Source organism: Ornithodoros turicata, chromosome 6 (genome assembly GCF_037126465.1).
Source record: "Ornithodoros turicata isolate Travis chromosome 6, ASM3712646v1, whole genome shotgun sequence".
Classification (NCBI taxonomy): Eukaryota; Metazoa; Arthropoda; class Arachnida; order Ixodida; family Argasidae; genus Ornithodoros; species Ornithodoros turicata.
This window is the reverse complement of record NC_088206.1, coordinates 46,298,634-46,318,746: the sequence shown is the minus strand read 5'-3', so window position 1 is coordinate 46,318,746 and position 20,113 is coordinate 46,298,634. Positions and strand designations below refer to the sequence as shown.

Genomic DNA, 20,113 nt, shown 5'->3' with positions numbered 1-20,113 from the left:
GCGAAATAAAATCACAATATAAGTGTGGTGAAAGAGGCGGTGAGTAATTGTCCGGCTTCAACGGTTCTGTGGTGAGCAATTGTCCGGCCTCAGCAGTTTTTTGGTGAGCAATTGTCCGGTGAGCAATTGTCCGGTGAGCAATTGTCCGGTGAGCAACTGTCCGGTGAGCAATTGTCCGTGCCCCGTTCTGTTCAGCTGCGTTGTTCGTAAATGACAAAGGTCTTAAAATAACCAGTGGCCTCCCCTCTTCGGCTGAACAAAGCAAACAAATAAATAAAAAAGTAGAGGAAACTGATTGCCCACACCGTATGCTCGAATCAAAAGTTACAGAAAAACAGGTGCGTACGACACACTCCACGGAGCTTTGAACTCCTTTCCAACAAACGGCGTTCGATCAAACGGCATTCGACCAAACGACGTTCGATGAAATAGGCGGACACCCAGTTTTAGTTTATTTACTTTTCGCCTATGTGCAAGTGAATCTAAATTTGGTCCTTACAACATACATGTATCCTTCGAAACCTAGACAATATATCAAAAGGCCGAAACTTAAAAGGCCGAACAATTAAAACATCGAACAATCAGAAGGCCGAAAATTCAGAAAACCGAACTATCAGCAGGCCGGAAAGCCAGAAAACCGAATTATCGTAAGGTCAAAAAGTAAGGAACCCAAGATAAGGAAACTGTTATTCCAACTGCGATAAAAAATGAGCTCTACAAAAAGTAGGATAGACTTGTTGGGAATTAATACAGGGAATAAATCATTTCATCCAACTTCACTTCAGATAACGTACTTTTGATCACTTATGCGGAAAACAAAAAATAAAAGTAGACATGACTGTGTCATTGTATGTGCTTAGTGTACACGATGACAATCACGTTCGGGTTACCAAATGTATAGAGCGACACCATCTCCTCTAAAATTCATTGAGTGGGTGGTACGAGTCATTCACTGGCAATCACCAACCAGGCACTTTCTATTTGTAAACATGTTATAAATTATTGCTTTTCTCCCTCTCTGTCTCTCCCTAGCCAGTTTATTTCCGAGCACCAAACGCTTTGCGTTCCAATTATTTGATTTCTAATAAAAGAGTTAAATAAAATTTCTACAAAACCTTTTCCTAATCATCCCCTTCTTCTTCTGCCTTCTAGGTCTTCTGTCTCTTTGGCCTTTTTATTTTGGGGCTTGTGATTGTTCGGTGTTCCGATTTTCGGCCTTCGATAGTTCGGCGTTATGATTTTTCGGCCTTTTTGCTTTTGGCTTTATGATAGCTCGGCGTTATGCTTTTTCGGTCTTTTGGCTTTCAGCCTTCTTATAGTTCGGCGTTAGATTTTTTGTCGTACCATGGCGAAATTTCCTTCTTAGAAATTTGATGAAACGGAGAAATTTGATGTTTTGCATCAGTCATCCCACCCAGCCAAAACAAAGTATGTTCTCCCCCGACAAACGTTCTTCTATTATATTGTGTTACAGGGCACGACACGTAGCTTGCGAAAACAACAGGCACATAAGATACTTGGTGTGTATTTGTCTGACCGTGCATTCAAAGCGCTTTTTCAATCACGTAAGCGCATGGGAAAAACACAGTAACATATATTTTAATATGATAACAGTATAACAATAATATGATATTTTTGTAGCAAAGGCACACATCAGTGAAAGGCATCAACAAAAGCTTGCTAAATTCTGAATGTATGGTGATTACGGAACGGCAAAAATAGTCACTGCTGTAATTTTTCGTTTCACATTGCCCCGCCAAAAAGAATGCGCACCGAGTTGTCCGTGCACCGAAGTGTCCGTTCTCCTAAACGTTCATGCTCCGAAATGCACGTGCACCGAAATGTCTGTGCACCGCCGTGCCCGTACAAACGTCCAGTTCCATCCTTACGCTGGTTTGTCCCTTCAGATGACGCACCCTGGAAGTCGCTGAGAAGGCGTGTTAGCTTAGCTAAATTGGTAGAGCCCTGGACCGGCAATCCAGAAGATGTGGGTTCGACTCCTACAGCTGGCAAACCTTTTCAGTGACTTTCATCTTTCATCGTTGAACAATGAACCAGCCCTAGGTCGGTAATCGAGAGATGTGGATTTGAGTCCTACAGCTGGCTAACCTTTTCCTTCTTTCTTCGTTGATTGTGGCACGCTTGACTTGTAGCCACATATACAGGTGCCGCTTGCGTCGATTTCCGTCGTATGAATGTGTGTATGAGTGAGCAAAAATGTAAGAGTGAAAGGAGGGTGAGTGAGAGTGAGTGGCTGGTTTGTCGTCCCTTCAGATGACGCACCCCGAAAGTCGCTGGAGAGGCGTGTTAGCTTAGCTCAATTGGTAGAGCCCTGGACCGGCAATCCAGTAGATGTGGGTTCGATCCCTACAGCTGGCTAACCTTTTCAGTGACTTTCATCTTTCAACATATACCTCACTTGCAGCCATGGAGCAACGCTCATTGCTCTGTTTGGATCTGTACTTTTTCTTCACGTTTCTTTTTTTCCTCTCTGGCTTGCTGTGCCTCAATAATGTAAGTCGGGTTCCTTATTGGCATTCCTCGGCTCTGACGTGGGTCTACCAATTCTGGGAGCAGGCAGTTGTCGAAAAACATCTGGAGTGGCTTTGACATTTTTGTTTCCCAGAAAGCGTCGTCTCTTGAGATACGTTGCACTGATATCTCATTTCCAGCGAAAATCACGAACAGGCAGAATTCACGCCGAGTGATGTGCAGCTGACCTTGTATCTGGTAATGGTAGTTGCTGTTTTCCTTGAGTAAGAGGCTTCCATCCGCAGCAATCCGGCAATATTGAATTTTTTTGTTTTTTACAGCTTGTAGTGGAGAAAGATCTCGCGCCGAATATGGACACTTCACTTCTACGACGGTGTCTTCGCCCACGAGACCATCAGGCGTGGCTGCAAGGAATGGTTGCTTGTGATCGACAAATAGACCACATGGGGTCACCGCGATTCCCATATTTTTCTCGAGCTTCGAAATCGCTATGGGCTCGTTGTCGTGGCCGTATTCCATAGACTTGGTGTGCACATGGGTGTAAAGCATGGCGCGAACAGTGCTGGTACAGCTTGTTGTGGGAAGCATTTTGCAAACCTTGCCAAACATGGATGCGGTCAACCGTTTTCTCCTTTCTTGCATCCACAACGGCCGCGACACTGGACCGGTGGTGTCTTTTTCGAGTTGTTGAGACTCTATTGGAGTTAGCAGCAGACAACTTCTGTAGTGGTCACAAGCCAGTCGTAACTCTTCGGGCTCCATGTCGGGCCTTTGAGCATCGGGTCCGTAATCAGCATCTGCCATGGATTTTCCAGAGAACATGCTCGTCAGCGAGCGTTTACAACGAGGTTGATGACACGAACGGTTTTTCTTTCTTGCAGCGTGTACATCCGCGCGGTGCTTCAGCATTCGCTTCGTAAACTTTCCCGGGCTGCAGCTGTACATCGCCTTGTGGATTGAGCGGTGGTACTGCCCGGAGTTGAATGAGACGACAGCGCCTAACGCCCGAGTGCGGTACGAATGTTCCTGCGAGTGGTTAATCCGCTTTCCGCCGACGTATTTTGCAACCACAGCATTAAAATGTTCAGCGGCATTGTTGTCCACATCCATTATCAGGCTGCTAGCATTGTTTACAACACGGTTCATTGCAACGAGGATTTCATTGAAAAGGCCACATTGTCGAAGTTCGGGCACACGATTTGTTTCTCCATCCTTTGGGCCCCGACAAAAATAGTCCGCACATCTTTCATGATCACCGAAGACATGGACTGCGCCGTTCCTTATGTCCCCAACAAGGTTTTGAGTCCTTTGGCGCAAGGAAAACTGGCTTTGTTCCTTGTGGAATTTGATGGCCTTGTACACACCAGATCTCAGGCGAGGAATGTTTTTCAAGAGCAAGCTTTTCATGGACGATGGGACGTTGGTCATTTTCTTCGTCAGTACAATGTCTCTGAGGCGGCCACTGTAATTTCGGAGTATGTGGTTTCGGCACTCGATTTTTCTCACTACCTGGGTTTGATACGGAGATGCCTCCAGAATGGATTATAAGTGCTCGAGTCGCCATCAGCGATGAGCTTCATGTATTTCAATCCGTGAATCTGCACGCTGCGTCGAAAACCTTCCACGATGACGTCTTTCTCCATGCTCGTTGAAGTTCCTTTCCAGTTCTTGTAACAGACGTGCTCCTTCGGTTCCTCGCCAGGCTTCGCTCTTGCGCACATGGTGTAAAACTTATTTCGAACGCCGAGGAAAAGGACTTTCTGTGTACGATACCCAACAATGGCCCCCTGAAAGACGACGTAAATACATTTTTAAGAAACTGTAAGATGAACATAAGCTCTGTCAAACGAAGATATGAAAAAGTATGAGTGTACTTACCATTCCGGAGAGAGAATCGTATTTATTTTTGTACGTGCGTTTTGCCCATGCGCCGTCGGCCACAACGGTGAGTAAGGGAAAGCCCTCAGCATCTACCTCTCCAGCTTCTCTTGCAAGTCTTGCCTCTTCCAGTCCTGCTTGTCGCATTTCCTCCCAGGCAGCCTTTTCGATTCCTTCAGCAACAATATCTTGATAGTGGCTGAAAGTGGGGCTAGTATTTTTGCAGCTTTCGTAAGGTTTTAAAAACTTCTGAAAAAAAAAAATTGCAAATGTCTCCAATGCGAATTGTTTGAAATTCGAAAATCTATCGAACAAGGCCATTTTGGTCCAAATCGGTTCAGTATTAGCTGCAGAAGATCGCATTGTTTCGCCCATAGAGAATACATGGGGCCGCGGGAGGTCGTATCCCCTCTTAAGACCCCTCTCCCCCCCCATGACAGACCCTTAAATCCGCCCCTGCTGTCACCCCTTTTGTTAAAGCTGGGTGGGGGAATGTATCCGGAAGGTCAGTCCACTCGAATGTGGACCCGTACCTGTTCGGTATTGTTCGTGCACTGGCAGGGCGGTCCTGTTCCGAAAAACATGATGCACTGTCTGCCCTTTCGTTTCATCCAGGGTATTGGGAAAATACCAGGGAAAAATAGTCATCAGATAAGCCGCAGAGCGTCCGCGAAAACAAAAAATCTCGCATAAGCCGCGGCTAATACGCGTGAAAATACGGTAAATCACTCCTGAATATAGTTTCAGCTAAGTTTTGAAATCGCTCGATCTGTACGAGACCGTCCTTTTAACACTGTATACAAGTAACATTTTGGAAGACATCAGATAGCAAACCAGATATTGCAGTATGTATCAGACCCTGTAGTGGATGGTGAAGACAGGGGCCACATCAGCACACACCTCACTCCAACAAGGTCAGCTTCCTGGTTGGTGTTTGCCCATCCCTCTTTTGCCAGCTCGACCGGTCGATCTGCTTCCTCCTCTCTTGTGGGACACTTATATCTCCACAATTCTGGTTACCAACCAAGTGGTTTCTTGAATGTTGGTGCATTGTAGGAAATGATAGACACGTGAAACTCTAAACATCGTGAATTGAAGGGTTTTAAATGCTGTGAAATGTTTAAACCACATGATTTCACATACTGTAAATGTGCCATGTGATATTTGCTACAAATCAGGCTTGTCATCACTGGCCTTCAAAGCTGACAAATGATCAACACAGTGATCTAAGGAAATCAAGTGTGTCTGTCTCGATTTGCAGGGATCTCTCTCGAGAATGTGAGCAAATACTCCGCCTACTGGGAGCAAGCACGTACCCTGTATGCTCCATTCGAATGTGCTGTCACTATGAAGAGCGGCAATGCAGACGTGTACGAGAATGAGATTCCTGGTGGCCAGTACACCAACCTTCAGTTCCAGGCATTTAGCTTGGGTCTTGGAGAGCACTTTGAAAGCATTAAGAAAGCATACAAGGAAGCCAACAATCTTCTTGGAGACATTATCAAGGTACTGGGGTGGTGGAGTATTCGTCAGAGAGAAATGGGCGCACTTTGCTTTTTAGGTGACACCATCATCAAAGGTTGTGGGTGACTTGGCACAGTTTATGGTGCAGAATAAACTCAGCAGTAAAGATGTCCTAGAGAGAGCTGAAGAGCTGAGTTTTCCTACGTCAGTAGTTGAGTTCATGCAGGGCTACATAGGAATGCCGCATGGTGGATTTCCGGAGCCTTTGCGAAGTAAGGTAAGCACAGTCTTGCATCTAATAAACAAAGAAATGTGGAGGTGTTAGCACACAGTGTCCCAGAAGGATGGTATATTTGGATGGTGGCACTTTGCTCCAGGGAACCGTTTTCCTTTTCTAAACTAACTAAAGTTTTCACAATCCCTTTTTTCTGGGATGTATGGTTGTTGTCACTACTATCGTTATGCAAACAATGTCGGCACACACACGAAGGCGCCCCACTACTCCACTTCGCGGTGACGCAACAAGATAAGATAGCGATAGCACAATCGTGACAGTATGCTTCATGAAAGTTTGCTGGATGTTTCTGTTGTACTTTTGCCTTTGTTTTACCTCATAAGTATCTAGGGCACATGCATGGTCGTGTCATCTGCCTTTTTGTAGATGAAAACTGTAGGGAGGTAATCGCAGGTAACAGGAGGCAATCAAACTCTCAAATTATATCATGCTCGATGGCAGTTAACTGCAAATTCTGTTTGGGAGCAAAACTGTGCAAGCCAAAAAGAACAGAAAAACAAGCCTGTAGTGGACCTCCTGGGCAATTGGCATACTAGATCGGGCCCCACGTTGGGCACCAATTTGTGGGGGCGTATTCTGGGCGGCCCAGAATACGCCCCAGACTGGGCCCAACACTTTTTTTCTTTCTTTCTTTCTTGCTTGCTTGCTTGCTTTTGAGTTTAAACATAACTGCCAGGTCTTTCACCCTTTACTGTAGAAATCTGTTCAGGAGATGCCACATGTATCTTGCAAAAGCCACAGGCCAGAGTACAGAGTGTTGCAAAAAAAATCACCAAAGCCATAATAACTAGCATGAGTCTGCAAGACACAGGCAATTAAGGTCTGGGAGATACGGGCAGGCTGTTTGTGTAATCACGTAAGCAAGGGAGTGCACACACCATAGTACACAACAAAAGCAAAGTTTGTGTCTGGTATGCACACTGTGGCATCAATTGTCTGAAAAGTCAACAATGCCTGACGGACACTGTGTGCTTACCAGCGGATGATCATTGTCCAATTCAGGCAGGGTTGTGTAGCAACAGTTGCAGTCTCCTTTGGCAGGGGCCAGTTTGATCACCATCTGGCTGCTGTCCACATGTACTAATATCACCACAACAGTTGCATGAGGTACTCTGCCACGTGTTAACCTGAAAAGGCTCGATAAGGTGCAAACTAACGTAAAGCAACAAATCACATAATGGAGACCATACGTTCCCGGTCATGCCAACCATTCCAGTGGTGGGGCTCGAGGCATGAAGCGAGGCAGTCGAAAATGTGGTGACATGCTGGAGTTGCTGTTATCTAGATAGGGTGACATGGGTGGGTCAGGACCAAATGGGGCACACAAGGATTTCAACAGACCAAAAGCATAGCACTCTAGATGAGTCACTGCTCAAAAATTTTTATCTGTGGTCTCTCAATGTAAGCAGGTGGAGAGGAAAATCTTAAACCTTATGGTGACCCAACTGTAGTTCCATTCTGCATTAATAAATGGGTGCATAAACGAAATATGCATTCCGTGAACAGAGTAATGAATGGTGCATCCTCAGCTTCATAGCGACCTGAAGAGCAACAGAGACCCGTGCTTCTCCTAGTCCTGTAGCTATTGGCAGGGCGCTGCTGCTAGATGGTTCTGTTGCTTGGCTGGGAGATGTTCCCAAGAGCGTCGCGAAGACGGCGAAAAGGTGCGCTTCAAATTGACGGCCTCTGTCGGTGACTATTTTAGATGGGACACCAAACCGAGAGATCCACGATGAAAGGAAGGTGGAAGCGATCATTCGCGCTGAGGCATCAGGCATTGGTGTGGCTTCAAGCCATCTCGTGAAGCGGTCAACCGCCGTCAGTAGGTAGCGAAACCCTTGACAAGGTGGCAGTGCATGTTGCATGTTCGAATCACGTCCGGGTCACCAAATATGTAGGAGCTTGAGAGGGATGAAGTGAACGACCCGAGTGACAACAACTGGTTTATTCGACGGGATTGCCTAGATTGCTATAGGTCACGCGCTCTGCACTATCTTCCTCATTGTCGATGCTGACGATATGCTACAGGGGTTTCCATAGAATATAGCACTTTCATGTCATGCTCAAAGTTGATCGGATCAGCATGCGTAAATTACAGCATGTCCTCCATACACTCCTCCTCCTCCTCCTTTGTACTTGTTCTACGATTCCTTCTAGTTACGCTACTTTTTTTTCCTCACACTGGTTTTACCTATGGCCAGAACCCCTGTTTGAAAACTTTGGGCAGAGCTCCTTGGTGCATTTGCCTGTTCCTTGGAACTAGCCTTCCATGAACGGTGGTTTGGGTAGTCTTAATTTTGTTCAGAGTTGCCATTTCAAGAAAAGCTCTGCTGGTGATATTCTAGTCAGTCTATTCCAGGTTGACCACCATGCTGGAAGGAACATGTCAATATGTTCCTGCACTTGAGATTCTATGTGACATCCACTAGAGCTCTTACAGTCCTAGATGGATATTAATAGCCACAAGCTATTTCTATTTTTCACTGAGCTCAACAAAGGTGCAGCTCCATAGTCACCAAATCTGACGCATAAAATGCCTTTCTGCCAGTGAGTACCGAAAATAGGTCCTTCATTTATCTATTCTGCCTCTTCAAGTCATTGTATACAATTCTGCCCCAAAGAAATGAAACAGGTTTATCCCTCAGAAGAAAGAAATATTCTTATTGCCACTCCCATAGATATGTGCTTTGTCACTCTTGTTCAGATTCTAAAAGACACCGTGCGGATCGAGGGACGTCCTGGTCAGACTCTGCCTCCCATGGACTTAGAAGCCCTCAAGAAAAAGCTGGTGGAAAAGCATGGGCCAAAGGTAACCAATGAGGACGTCATGAGTGCAGCAATGTACCCAAAGGTGTGCGACGACTTCCTCACCTTCCGAAACACATATGGACCAGTATGCCTACTTGACACGCGGGTCTTCCTTGTTGGACCCAATGTTGGAGACCACTTTGAGGTAAGCCTTCCTCTTGTTTGGCTGCTGGTATCAAATTTTTATTGTCAATACTAACGGTACACCTAGCACTTCCAAACTGCACCATGATTGGGCTGCTTAAAAAATACAATCGATAACGATAATTTGTGTCATTATGGCATGAGACAACCATGATCACGCCACAGTAGTATGTCTGCAGATTAATTTTGCCCTCCTAACCTGAGGGTTCCTTAATGTGCACTGAAATGCCAGCACACAGCACACCATATTTAATGTCCCACGGGGAAAACAGTGGGCCCAAGTAGCTTGTACCCTGCCACCAAGTTGTTGGCATACTTGGCCAGGTTCAAACCCGCAACCTTGAGATCAAGATGGACACCTTTCCAACTGATCCACCAAGGCTGGAACTACTGAAAATGCAGCCAAGCTGAAGCTAGCACTTTATTTCATCAAAATTCTTAAGCACTGTAAAGCATCGTAACGAGGTATAGCACCACAATGTGCTGTGCAACTATTCTTAACGAAACAACAACTTTATTTCGAGATGATGGATGGGGAGTTTCATCGCCGGGGGAGTGTCATCGCCGGGGGCGATACTCTACCCCATTGCTGGAGGTGATGCAGGGAATTAAATAATGAGTCCCTTCACAATAAGGGTCCAAGTCCTGTGGCGTCCAGAAAGGTGAAGAGAGCCTTGAGGGCAGAGCAGTAGTGTGCTATTCTTATTAACTATTCTTATTATGTATTTTAGCATTTAGTTTAGTAGGGTAATTTGGAAAATGCTTTCAGCCAAAGGGATTTCATGACCCTTAGTATGTATGAAGTATCCTTTTGCACAATTTTAGAAACACAAAGGCAAGGATGTGGAAAAAGGTTGCCGCAAGTTGACCACAGCATGATGCTGCAATATGCTGTCATTCCGTTAGATCACCATGAAGTTGGCTGATGAAACATGCACTAAAATATTTGCAGGTGGTTCTAGAAAAAGGTAAAACTCTTCACATTAAGACCCTGGCCGTTTCAGCGAATGTCACAGAGGAGGGGGAGAGAGAAGTGTTCTTTGAACTCAATGGACAACTACGTTCCGTGTTTGTCAAGGATCTGACGCTCAGCGAGGTAGGGATTAGATCCACTTTCGCAGCGCTTTTCTCTCCTTCACATAAACAAATGTGTGCAGGAAATTGTGGTGCACCCAAAAGCTAACAAAGATGTCAAAGGCAGCGTGGGGGCACCCATGCCAGGCACAGTTTTGGACGTCAGAGTCAAGGAAGGGGACACAGTGAAGAAGGGTGACCCCCTGGTGGTGCTAAGTGCCATGAAGATGGAGATGGTGGTACAGGCTCCCATCGCAGGAAAGGTCAAGAGCATCTCTGTCACAAAAGAGATGAAGTTACAGGGAGACGATCTCCTTGTGGAGATAGCCGAAGAGCCCTGAGGTGCTATGTTGTACAAGTGGCTGTCAGTTACTTTGCTGCATGGTGATAGCAGCCTGTAGGAGGCTGTCTAGGCAGTAGGAGGCTGTAGCTAAATGCTCTGTACTGCACTGTGCTTCAAAGCCTCTAGTCTTAATAGTAGTCTCATACTTCAGGGGTTCTTTGATAGTGCCACCCGAAGTCTTTCATGCCTGTTGGAAAGCAAAGTAGCACTGACAACAGCTATCAATGTCAGCAATATTATTTTTATCGAGTCTTCCAAACCAAATGCCCGCTTTGGCACATCTTTGTTGCAATTGAGCAAATAACAAAGTCTAATAAAGTGTTTATTGTATACAAGTTTATTTCAACATTGTACCATCCATACACATACTGAAATGATGATATTCATGAGACTCCAAGATGAGCAACTTTCCATGAGATTGCTGCACACATCACTTGACTAGATCCACATTTGCTTCAACCAAATGGATTACCTCCAAAGCAACAACTTATTGTGAAATCCTGCTGTTTGTATTGCCAATTGCAGGATGAGACAAGCGCAATGCCCGCCCACATATCTAAAAAAAATAGTACTGCTCTCACCCCAAAAACGAAGAGCAGGCGTCTACTACTTTGCCTCCCCCCATGGCGATCATTAGAACACCGATCTGAAAGGAGACTGCTGTTTCGCTCTAGTTACCACTACTGCTAGCACTGAATACCTGACTATGTATAGCAGCTGAACATTTGTGACCACATATTGTTTATGTGACTGGCATATAACATCCTGGTAACTTGCGAAACTTAATTTTTTATGTACAATATTATTGCATGATTAATTTTGTGGCAAATTGTTTCACACTTAAGAGCACCAGGGAATGGCATACACATTGAATATCTCCTTAAATAAGGTTTCCGTTCAAGCTGAAAAGTGGCAATAAACATGCACCAGCTGTGTCAACAACTCGCTTTAGATGTGTGAGTGGCTCTCTGATGTACAGTCACCTGAAACAGATGTTGCCTTATTCCCAGTCCTCAAATAGCTGGGGAAGTGCAAGGCTGACCCTTACCAATACAACAACAACAACAATACTAGATTTATCTCTGCCTGCCTTCCCCAAGGTGACTTGTGCTTTGACAATTGTAGCCATTACAGCAACCTTCATTATAATAAACATCAAAAATGTGGAACCCTGACTATAAGGAACATTATTTTTAGAAAGTGTTATATGTGTTCACAAAGGAGATGTCCTCTTAGAATCAACAAATGTGAACAATATCTATGTGCCACGAGAAAGACATCCATTACTGAAAACATGCCAGCAAGAACTGTTGAGCAACGTGGTGTAACGGTGATAACCGCATGTCCGGTATCACAAAGCCATCGCAGGCCATTGTCAGGAAACCTACTCTCTCTCAATAATGGAAGGGAAGGCCACTGGACAGACAATGTTTGCATGCTGTCAAGCTAATTGACAAAAAATGCTTGAAACTGACATTCAAAAAGCATGTGGCAGTTCATCTTTACGTAATCCCAGCACGGGCATCTGTTTCTCAAGGTGATGTTCACCCTCAAGGCATGTGGGTTGGATATTCCACACAAAGCTCCAGAATCGCATCTTGCAAGGGGGCAGGCAGCCATGAGCAAAGCTCCCACGGGATGCTCATGGCTTTCTGCAGGTGCCCGCTTCAGCTTGCGTTGGCACACATCATCATCAAAAGTAGTTTACATTCACATAATCATTGAGTGACTGGCTCACTTCGAGCTTGCTTCTCCGTCAAAGTTATATATAGGTAGCTAGGGTTCTTGGAAAGCAGTGTACATGACTTGGACACAATAAATGCACATGCAAAACACTGTTGTTAATTCGACCCCAATACAACCATGAAGTTAAAAAGTGTTCCAAGATTGAATGAAAGAAACTGCTCCTACGCAGCCACCCCCGAACAGCACTACCTTACTGCAGAGGATGTACTGTGTGAGAAGCATGCATGTAGGTTTTCTTTAGTCCAATCATCCAGTGCAAACTGCTTGTGCATTCAAATAGAACAAACATATTTCCTAGGACATTTGAACTCAACTGAGTTTAAAAAATTAATATGAATCAATGGAAGTGTACACCATAAATAGGGATAACAGAATGTGCAATATTACTACAACTTGCAGAGACAAAGTAGTACTCTAGGGAAACTCAATTCCTGTCTGGAAGCCACATCAAACAATTGTAGGGATATAACTTATGCCATCATGTTCAAATAATGGGACGTCAGATGTGCTTTGAACTGCCAATGTCTATCACATAGGTTCCACTAACATTTACAGTTCAGTTTTTGCTGCACAATGGTTATTTCAAATTCAGCTTATTTCATGTACTGTTGTTGATTGGAACTATTTTCCAGAACATGTTGCTAATCTCAAAAGAGTTCTGCACAGAGCGACCAAGACTTTTCTAATGTTGGGTCTATAACGTTTGCGTGAACTCAAAGTTCATAAACCACCACCACCATTGGTTTCTGTGGTTTTTACTAACACTGGGAATTGACGGCGTTTAACAGTTTGGTTTCGGTTTTGCCGATGCAAAAGAAGTGCCATTTTCGTGCTCATCATGATGTCATCTCTCAAAGCCAGTCACCCGGCATGCGCCCTTCAATGTCAGACGGACAGCAAGGCCATTTCGCGGGAGAATGCTGTGCAGTCGCAGCTGAGCCAAATAGCCAATGCAAAGACGGCAGCTTCCATTGGTTTGGAAATGAGCCATTACGTCACAGAACAGGTTGCCAACAGCCAAGAGCCAGCAAGTTTTTACATACCGTATTTTCACGAATCTAAGACAACCTTTTTCTTCTTTTTTTTTTCTAAAATCTTGTATTCCAATGCCGAGTGTCATCTTAAATTCGAATATCTATGCCACAATAAAGTCATGAGAGAGGCGGGTGTGGGCGAAGGGATCTGGCCCACAGCGCGGCGTGGCCGATGCTACATGCTGTGGTTGTCAGCGCCAGTCAGCACGAAACAAACAAAGCAATGTAAATACGGCAATACGGGAACAATGGGGACGGCCTTCATACACTGTCGTGGCGTCGTCACTCTGCGTTTGAATGCAAAGTTATCGCTCTCGCCACTGAATGCAGAAACGATTTAGCTGCGGCGAGGCACTTTCAAGTAACGGAAGCAAATGTTAAAAGATGGCTAAAGCAACAGGGAGAAATCAAGAATCTCGCCAGTGCAGTAGATTTTGGACGTGATGTGCTTGACGACGTTCTTGCACGCTTTTAAAAAGTATAGTTTGTCTACGCGTTGGACGGAACGGAGGACAATAAGCTGTGGGCAGATAGCGACAAAGAAAACAGCGTCGAAAAAAGCGGTGATGAATAAACGATATTGTGCATCGCTTCTAAATGTTATACTGCCTCCCAATCTCCTGTTAACTTTTTTTTTTCAAATCTGTGTACCCGAACATGGGGGTCGTCTTAGATTCGTGAAAATATGGTAATTGTGAATGGTTTTAAATATGTTTGCGTCCACTAAATGCGACGAAACTTTGCATTGTTGTTGTCCTTCAGGGACTTTATCAGATGCAGTGTTTTTCAGACTGTGCAGAACTCCTTTAACACTGTTGAAGTTTCTTAAGTTGTGAACCATTACTGTCACTCTCCTTGTCCCTTGTTAACAGTTCCACTTAAGCGCTATAAAATATACATCTACTCCTGCCCTGGCCTGTGTCGAAGTACTGGCAGCTTGTAAGAACAGAGAAAATTGCTCTCCCATGGCACTGCAGTACTGTTGCGCACAAATGAGACACTTTGCACATTACCCATCGTTGGGCTTATTTGAAATCGTAGCAAAAGTCGAAATTAGTCACCTCTTTGGGAATCGGTGGAGGATTCTCGGGAATGTCAACTCCTTCGGTGTCCAACAGACGAAGCTTGACCTCCATGCTAAGTAAAACCTCCAGGTCATTCTTGGTCTCCTTACTAACCATAGTCCTGCCAAGCAGAGCATTGATGCCGTCCGTCCAGTAGTCAAACACCTTCTCGTTGGGGGCTACAAAGTTGAGTGGCTCTTGTTCAGAGTCCAGAATCAAGGAGAAGGCCAGAGAGGCGGTCGAGCGGGCCTTGCGGGTATCTTTCATATAAGGGCACTCACGGCCAGTCACCAGACTACGGATCTCTACCACAGCCAACTTATGGGGGAGGTCCTCAATACTGGAGACTGCGTTCTCTTCACAATCACCATAATGCAGCACCTTCTGGTTCGCAGATAGACGGCAGTACCAGAACTTGTCTTTGATGCGGTGACCCTTAGCAGAGTACTTGGTGAAAAGTGTTCCATCGTGTAGGAACTGCAATCTCTGCTGCCGGATCAAGTCCAGAATTTCTGGAGTAACTCGTTCCCGCAATTCGACAATGGGCTTTGCCTGGCTTTCCCATTCCTCCCGTGTTGACTGTTCCTGCTGCCACAGGTTCATTATTTCAGAGTACGTCAGCGTAGCCAACTTACTCTTAAACTTGTCTAGTGTTGCTGGAGGAGGGTCAGTTGCACGAGCAATTTGTTCTTGCACAACACTGAAAACTTTTGCAAAGTCTTCTGTCGTAGCACGCATTTCTTTCCATGTCTTGTTCAGGAGCATGATGCTTATACAAAAAAATTCTTCAAAGGGATGATCATGGGTAAAGAACATTGGGTAGAAGGTCTTTCCCTGTTCTGTTGGCAATTCACCGACCTTCAGCATCTCAGCCAGGAGCTTTGTCAACCTGATGCTACTGCGGCCAAAGGGGCACTCGTGCTCGTCAGCACGACATGAGTTTTCCAGAACCACCTTGATGTAATTGTCCGTATGGTTCCTCGCAAAGTACACCATATTGTCCAATGCCAACATCCCAGGAGGTTCAGCAAAGTCTTGCACGGGATTGGTGTGATTCTGAAAGCCGAGCTTTTTGTAGTCCTTGGCATATCCGCCAGTCTTGCGGCCACTCGTCGCTTCCCCATCAGAATCGAAGGCGAAGCGGCGCAGTTCCAGGATGCGTTCTCGCGCTTCTGGATCATTTGGGTCGATCCGGGTACGTCGTTCGTCCAGCAAGTTGAGAAGGAGTGTTTGCAACACATAAAGTTGGTGGGCCATCTCGGTGCCAACATGCTGCTGTGAGCGCTGCAGCACTGTGGTAAGAATAACGTCACGAATGTGGCGTGATGACAGCGTGGCAGCCAGCGTCTTACGCTTTGTCAGGCTTTCTGCTTTAAGGAAGAGCGCATTAATGAGAGCAATGGCAGACTGCTGGATTTCAGCGCTACCACTTTGAATGTGCACAATAAGGTTGGGCAGTGTGATTTGTTGATCCACCATGGAGTAACGGCTTGAACTGTTCAGTACTAATGACTCCAAGATGGAAAGAGATGCTTGCAGGGTCCTGCTGTCCTGTGGCATATTGGTGTTCACCTGCAAAGAACAGCAGTATGATATGTTCTCTGACATCTGGCTTCTATGGTCATATAAATAAAGATGCTGAAACAAATGACGCATGGAATGGAATACTAAGCTGCTTCATTGAATTGATAAAGCATACTATTGAACATTAATCCATTGCACAAAAATTACAATAAACACGAAAACTTCTTAACCAAAGGAACTGATACAAGTGTGCCCTCGGAAAGGCCTGACTATCCTGGAAACAAAGAGAGCACAACTAGCACCACACCCATCTCGCATTTGCGGTGGTGAGCACAAACACACACAACACTAATGTTACCCATAAAAACTTTTTCATCGAGTTCCGGTGATGTTGCACAAAATATCAAGTAAACATTTTCTGGGTTCAGGGAAGCTAGGTTCGTTCAGTGTTGAGATAACTTGATGCGTCGAGAAAAGCAATCTAACGCGCCTATTGGACAGTGCTGCACGTGGTGCTGCCCACTGTCCAATAGACGCATTCTGATTATTTTTCTCAACGCATTAAGTTATCCCTACACTGGACGAACTTAGACTCCTTAGAGAGTTCCTGCTTCACCACCTTTTGTCCTGAACACCCAGCTAGGTACATGAAAAGTGAGAATGAAAATTTTGTCCACATTTTGTCCACTTGAAGATTCTTTAACCAGCACCGAAATTTCAGCACACGGCACCCCGTACATAACGTCCCTCGGAGAGGGCGAAATGGCTAAGCAATTTGTACCATACAACCACCGAGGCAATGGCCCCGGCTGGGTTTGGGCTCATGTGGCTTGGGTCAGTAAGCAGTCACAACACTTTCTTAAGTTACTGCGGGAGACTTCTACTGCAGCAGATGCTAGAAAGAAGGGCCTACCGGGGCAAAGGTAATGTGTCCAATAGGCAACGTGTTAAAAGCTACTATCTACTATTTACTAATGTTTACTATTTATGTTACTATTATCTACTCAGAATTATGTTTCAAGGTATATGTTCTCTACCTGATTGGCAACTTTTCCTATCAACTTAGGTTCAAGAATGTCCCAGAAGACAATGCCGTGGTCCATGAGTTCGACGAAGGACTGTAGAGTCAGAGCCAGGTGCTCCCCCGTGTAGTTGCCACCTTCTATTATACTGACAAGCAGCTGGTGGCCTTGCTTGTTGATAAATTCTAATGCAAACGTATAATCAGACGACAGTTTGACCAAGTTTGACAGAGCCATCCGTCTCTCTTCCAAGGTGCCATTTCTCAACTTTTCCAAAATTTCCTGCGCAGTTTTGGTAGGACTTGGAGTTAAACGCAGAACGTAGCCGTTTTTTATCTCATTTCTATTTTTTTCTGTTATGTAAGACTGGGTGTTGTCCGAAAATCGAAGCGAGTACTGGTCAGAATCAGTTATGGCCCAGTGATTACACAGGTCTTGAATAATGGCAGTCAGTGGTCTCTGTTGGTCGAATTCGATCAGCTGAGGCACCTGATCAGCCATCTCAACAGCAATTTTGACAATGTGCCCATCTTTGTTGGCTGGCATCTTGCATACACCAGCTTCCGCCGCGGCTCGCCCACAAAGAAGCTTAAGAAGACCTAAAACCGAGCGACCAAGGAGCGAACGGCATACGTTGATGCAGACCAATCAATCTTTGTATGCGCGCAACGAAATTACCATTATGCACTCTAGTTTATGAAATCACTGGCAACTTCGGGCGCTGTTTTGATTTGGTTCACGAGCGTTGGTCTTGTTACCCAGACGCGCCCAGACCCAGACTTCCGCCGTTTTCGCTCGCTTCCGACCAGTGCTTCCGCAGGAAGGCGCTAGTGGCGTCCCTAAAACGCCTAAAACAGAAAGTCGCTGAAATTGAAACTGAAAATCGCTAAAAAAAAGTCGCTGCCGCAACTGTACCCTTTTTGTTGGTTGCACTTGCACGATGTCCTGACAGGATGTTTCAGCGAACGAGCGTGCTAGATGGCCAAGAGAGGACATGACAAAGTGAGTCTGAATGGATAAGAATGAGAGAAAATATAAACGAAATTCGGAACCTTGAACATCTTCTGCGCAACTGTTTCTTTTAACGAATTCGGGTGGTCATTTCGTAGCAAAACGGCCGAGCGCTCGGAAATTGCTAGGTCGGCGACCGAGCTGGATCACGTGACCGTTGCCACCCAAGTGTTTAATCGCCCGGAGGCGCTCGGAGCGGATATGTCGTCACAGAGCTGGCTCGAGGGCGTATGAGAATTGGCTCATGATGCATTTGGGGCACTTTTTTCTGCCCCGAACCCGAGCGGTAAATTCGGGTGGTGCGGCCAGAGCAAGAGCCGCGTGTTCGGATGATGCACTACGGAGTAGTTCGCTCGCCCCAAGAGCACTTTTTTGGCTCTTGCTGCGAGAGGCCGAGCCAAAACCGCTCTCAACTCTCTTCTTCCGCTCTCGACGGCGAGCATGCGCATATATGTGCCTGGCGAGTGTCGTCTGCCACGTATTGCTCTTGCGGCTGTCTTCCTGTCATATGGCCAGTCATCTGTTTCTTTGTTGGTTTCACCATTGACGGCATGGATCTTTACGAAAGTAGTAGCGATGAAAGTTCAATTGACACCGATAATGCGAATGACAAAGATTATATGACATGCTTCCCGCAAGCTATGCTTGTGATTAGGTGAAAGTGCTCGACGATGCCAACGATATGCCGGAAGTTCACGAACACAACTAACGCACAATGCGTTGCGAGCGCAGCGACCCTCGCAGAAGAGCGGTAGGGCGTCCGACAAATTCGGGTGATGACTGCCCCAGAGCGACTCCCGTGTAGAGCATGCACTGGACCTGGGCGCTCTCGCTCGGATTACCAGGTGCATCACCCGAAATCGCCATCAGATCCGCCCGCTTTGTGTTTGGATATTCGCTCAGAGTCACCTCCATGGTCACCTCCGAGGCAGCTCGCTTCGCTCGGAGCTTGGAGGGCGAGCTCGCAGATCCTTCCCACAATTCCTGAGCTAGAAGATGGCGGCTATTTTGAAATTTTGAGATGACTTTCATCCAGACAATCTAGACCGCCGTACCACACGAACCAGTTGTGGAATTAGTGCTCAAAAATGTAAAAGTCTGTGACAGATGTCGAGCAACTTTATGTAACACAGGCTTTGATCACTGATCTCTATCTATAAAGGCTGGATGGCGCATGGGAGAGGGGCTCGCGGGGGAGAGGCGTGCATTCGGGCCGCCATGTTGGGAGGCCCTAAAGCGCAGTGTGCGCCCATAGAAAACAATGGGAGGCAACGGAGATTGTGAGTATTTATAGCGCTGCAGGCGTTGATCGTTGCTTGTCATCACACAATTTTGTAAGGTGCCAGTATACTGATGTATCCTAACAGTGTTTCACAGGTGTCCTGCCGTTCGATTCTTAATTACGTTATGTTTTGCATTCCGAAACTAGACCGTCACAGCAGTGCAGCGCTGGGGATTGTACTACAGCACGTTTCCCAGCCAATATTTCAACAAGAAACGATGTGAGGTTAACAACCACCATGTATGTAATATCCCGTGCTGCGTTCTGGACAAAAATTGTTCCATAAAGAACGGTCCGGGAAAGGATATACTCGCATGGCAGAAAGAGATCGTTCTGTAGAATCACAGCCGTTGTCTTAGCCGTGTATCGGTTTCGTATGATTTATATCAAGCACCGCCGCAGAAAGTGTCTTTTAGTGAACGACTGCGGTGCTTTGCCTCGCAAATATGGACACACCGAAGCAGCCTTAAATACTTCACGCAATTAGATCACGCTCGTTAGGACAGTTAATCAGGCAGTGATGTAAGCTTAATCAATTAAGTTATTTAGAAAGTGGTAACACCTCCTTGAGACACAGGACTTACCTCTTTTTGAAGTACAGCCCTTCTATGTTTGTTTGCTTCTTCCTTTATTTGTTCTGATTATTTGCAGGCGCGGTTGTGCCAAACTGAATGTCCTTCTCCAGCACTCACATGCTTTTGTTGAATACAACTGCAGTTTGTTGAAAAGCTGCTTGGGGACGGGGTCCTGCTATCCAGTGCTGACTTTGTCATGCTTGTTATGTGGAGCATGTTCCAAACAATGCAGCTCCACGTATGGTCTTCAAATTGCAACAGGACTATTTGGAGCTTGAAACAGTTGTGATTTTGTCATTTTGGCCCTCGTGTACCCAGTCTGTGAAACACAAACAAAAAAGTCTAACACGATATGC

The 20,113-nt window shown here is 45.6% G+C and overlaps 2 protein-coding genes across 9 annotated transcripts in view; one reads left to right on the top strand and one right to left on the bottom strand.

The window, feature by feature from the left end:
• Positions 1 to 10,834, top strand: part of LOC135396615 (pyruvate carboxylase, mitochondrial-like) — a 48,493-nt gene extending 37,659 nt beyond the window's left edge. For all 8 annotated transcript variants that reach the window (XM_064627677.1, XM_064627669.1, XM_064627675.1 and 5 more), the window contains 5 exons: positions 5,633 to 5,877; positions 5,933 to 6,112; positions 8,835 to 9,083; positions 10,035 to 10,178; positions 10,240 to 10,834. In XM_064627677.1, the coding sequence (XP_064483747.1) occupies positions 5,633 to 5,877; positions 5,933 to 6,112; positions 8,835 to 9,083; positions 10,035 to 10,178; positions 10,240 to 10,497 (1,076 nt within the window). In that variant the 3' untranslated portion in view covers positions 10,498 to 10,834. The remainder of the gene's footprint in view (positions 1 to 5,632; positions 5,878 to 5,932; positions 6,113 to 8,834; positions 9,084 to 10,034; positions 10,179 to 10,239) is intronic.
• LOC135396617 (engulfment and cell motility protein 1-like) lies at positions 10,817 to 18,006 on the bottom strand. The gene is made up of 3 exons (XM_064627682.1): positions 17,805 to 18,006; positions 16,905 to 17,728; positions 10,817 to 15,915 (listed from the first exon to the last, which is right to left on the bottom strand). The coding sequence occupies exons 2-3, from the start codon at positions 17,433 to 17,435 to the stop codon at positions 14,305 to 14,307; spliced, it is 2,142 nt and encodes a 713-aa protein (XP_064483752.1). The 5' UTR covers positions 17,436 to 17,728; positions 17,805 to 18,006; the 3' UTR covers positions 10,817 to 14,304.
• Between the last annotated feature and the right edge of the window lie 2,107 nt (positions 18,007 to 20,113).

What these genes read in the sequence shown, in the direction of transcription:
- LOC135396617 (XM_064627682.1), bottom strand. Translation starts at nt 17,435, where the DNA reads ATGCCAGCCAACAAAGATGGGCACATTGTCAAAATTGCTGTTGAGATG. An exon ending in TAGGAAAAGTTGCCAATCAG is followed by an intron (nt 15,916 to 16,904) that starts GTAGAGAACATA and finishes TGTTCTTTGCAG; the next exon opens with GTGAACACCAATATGCCACA.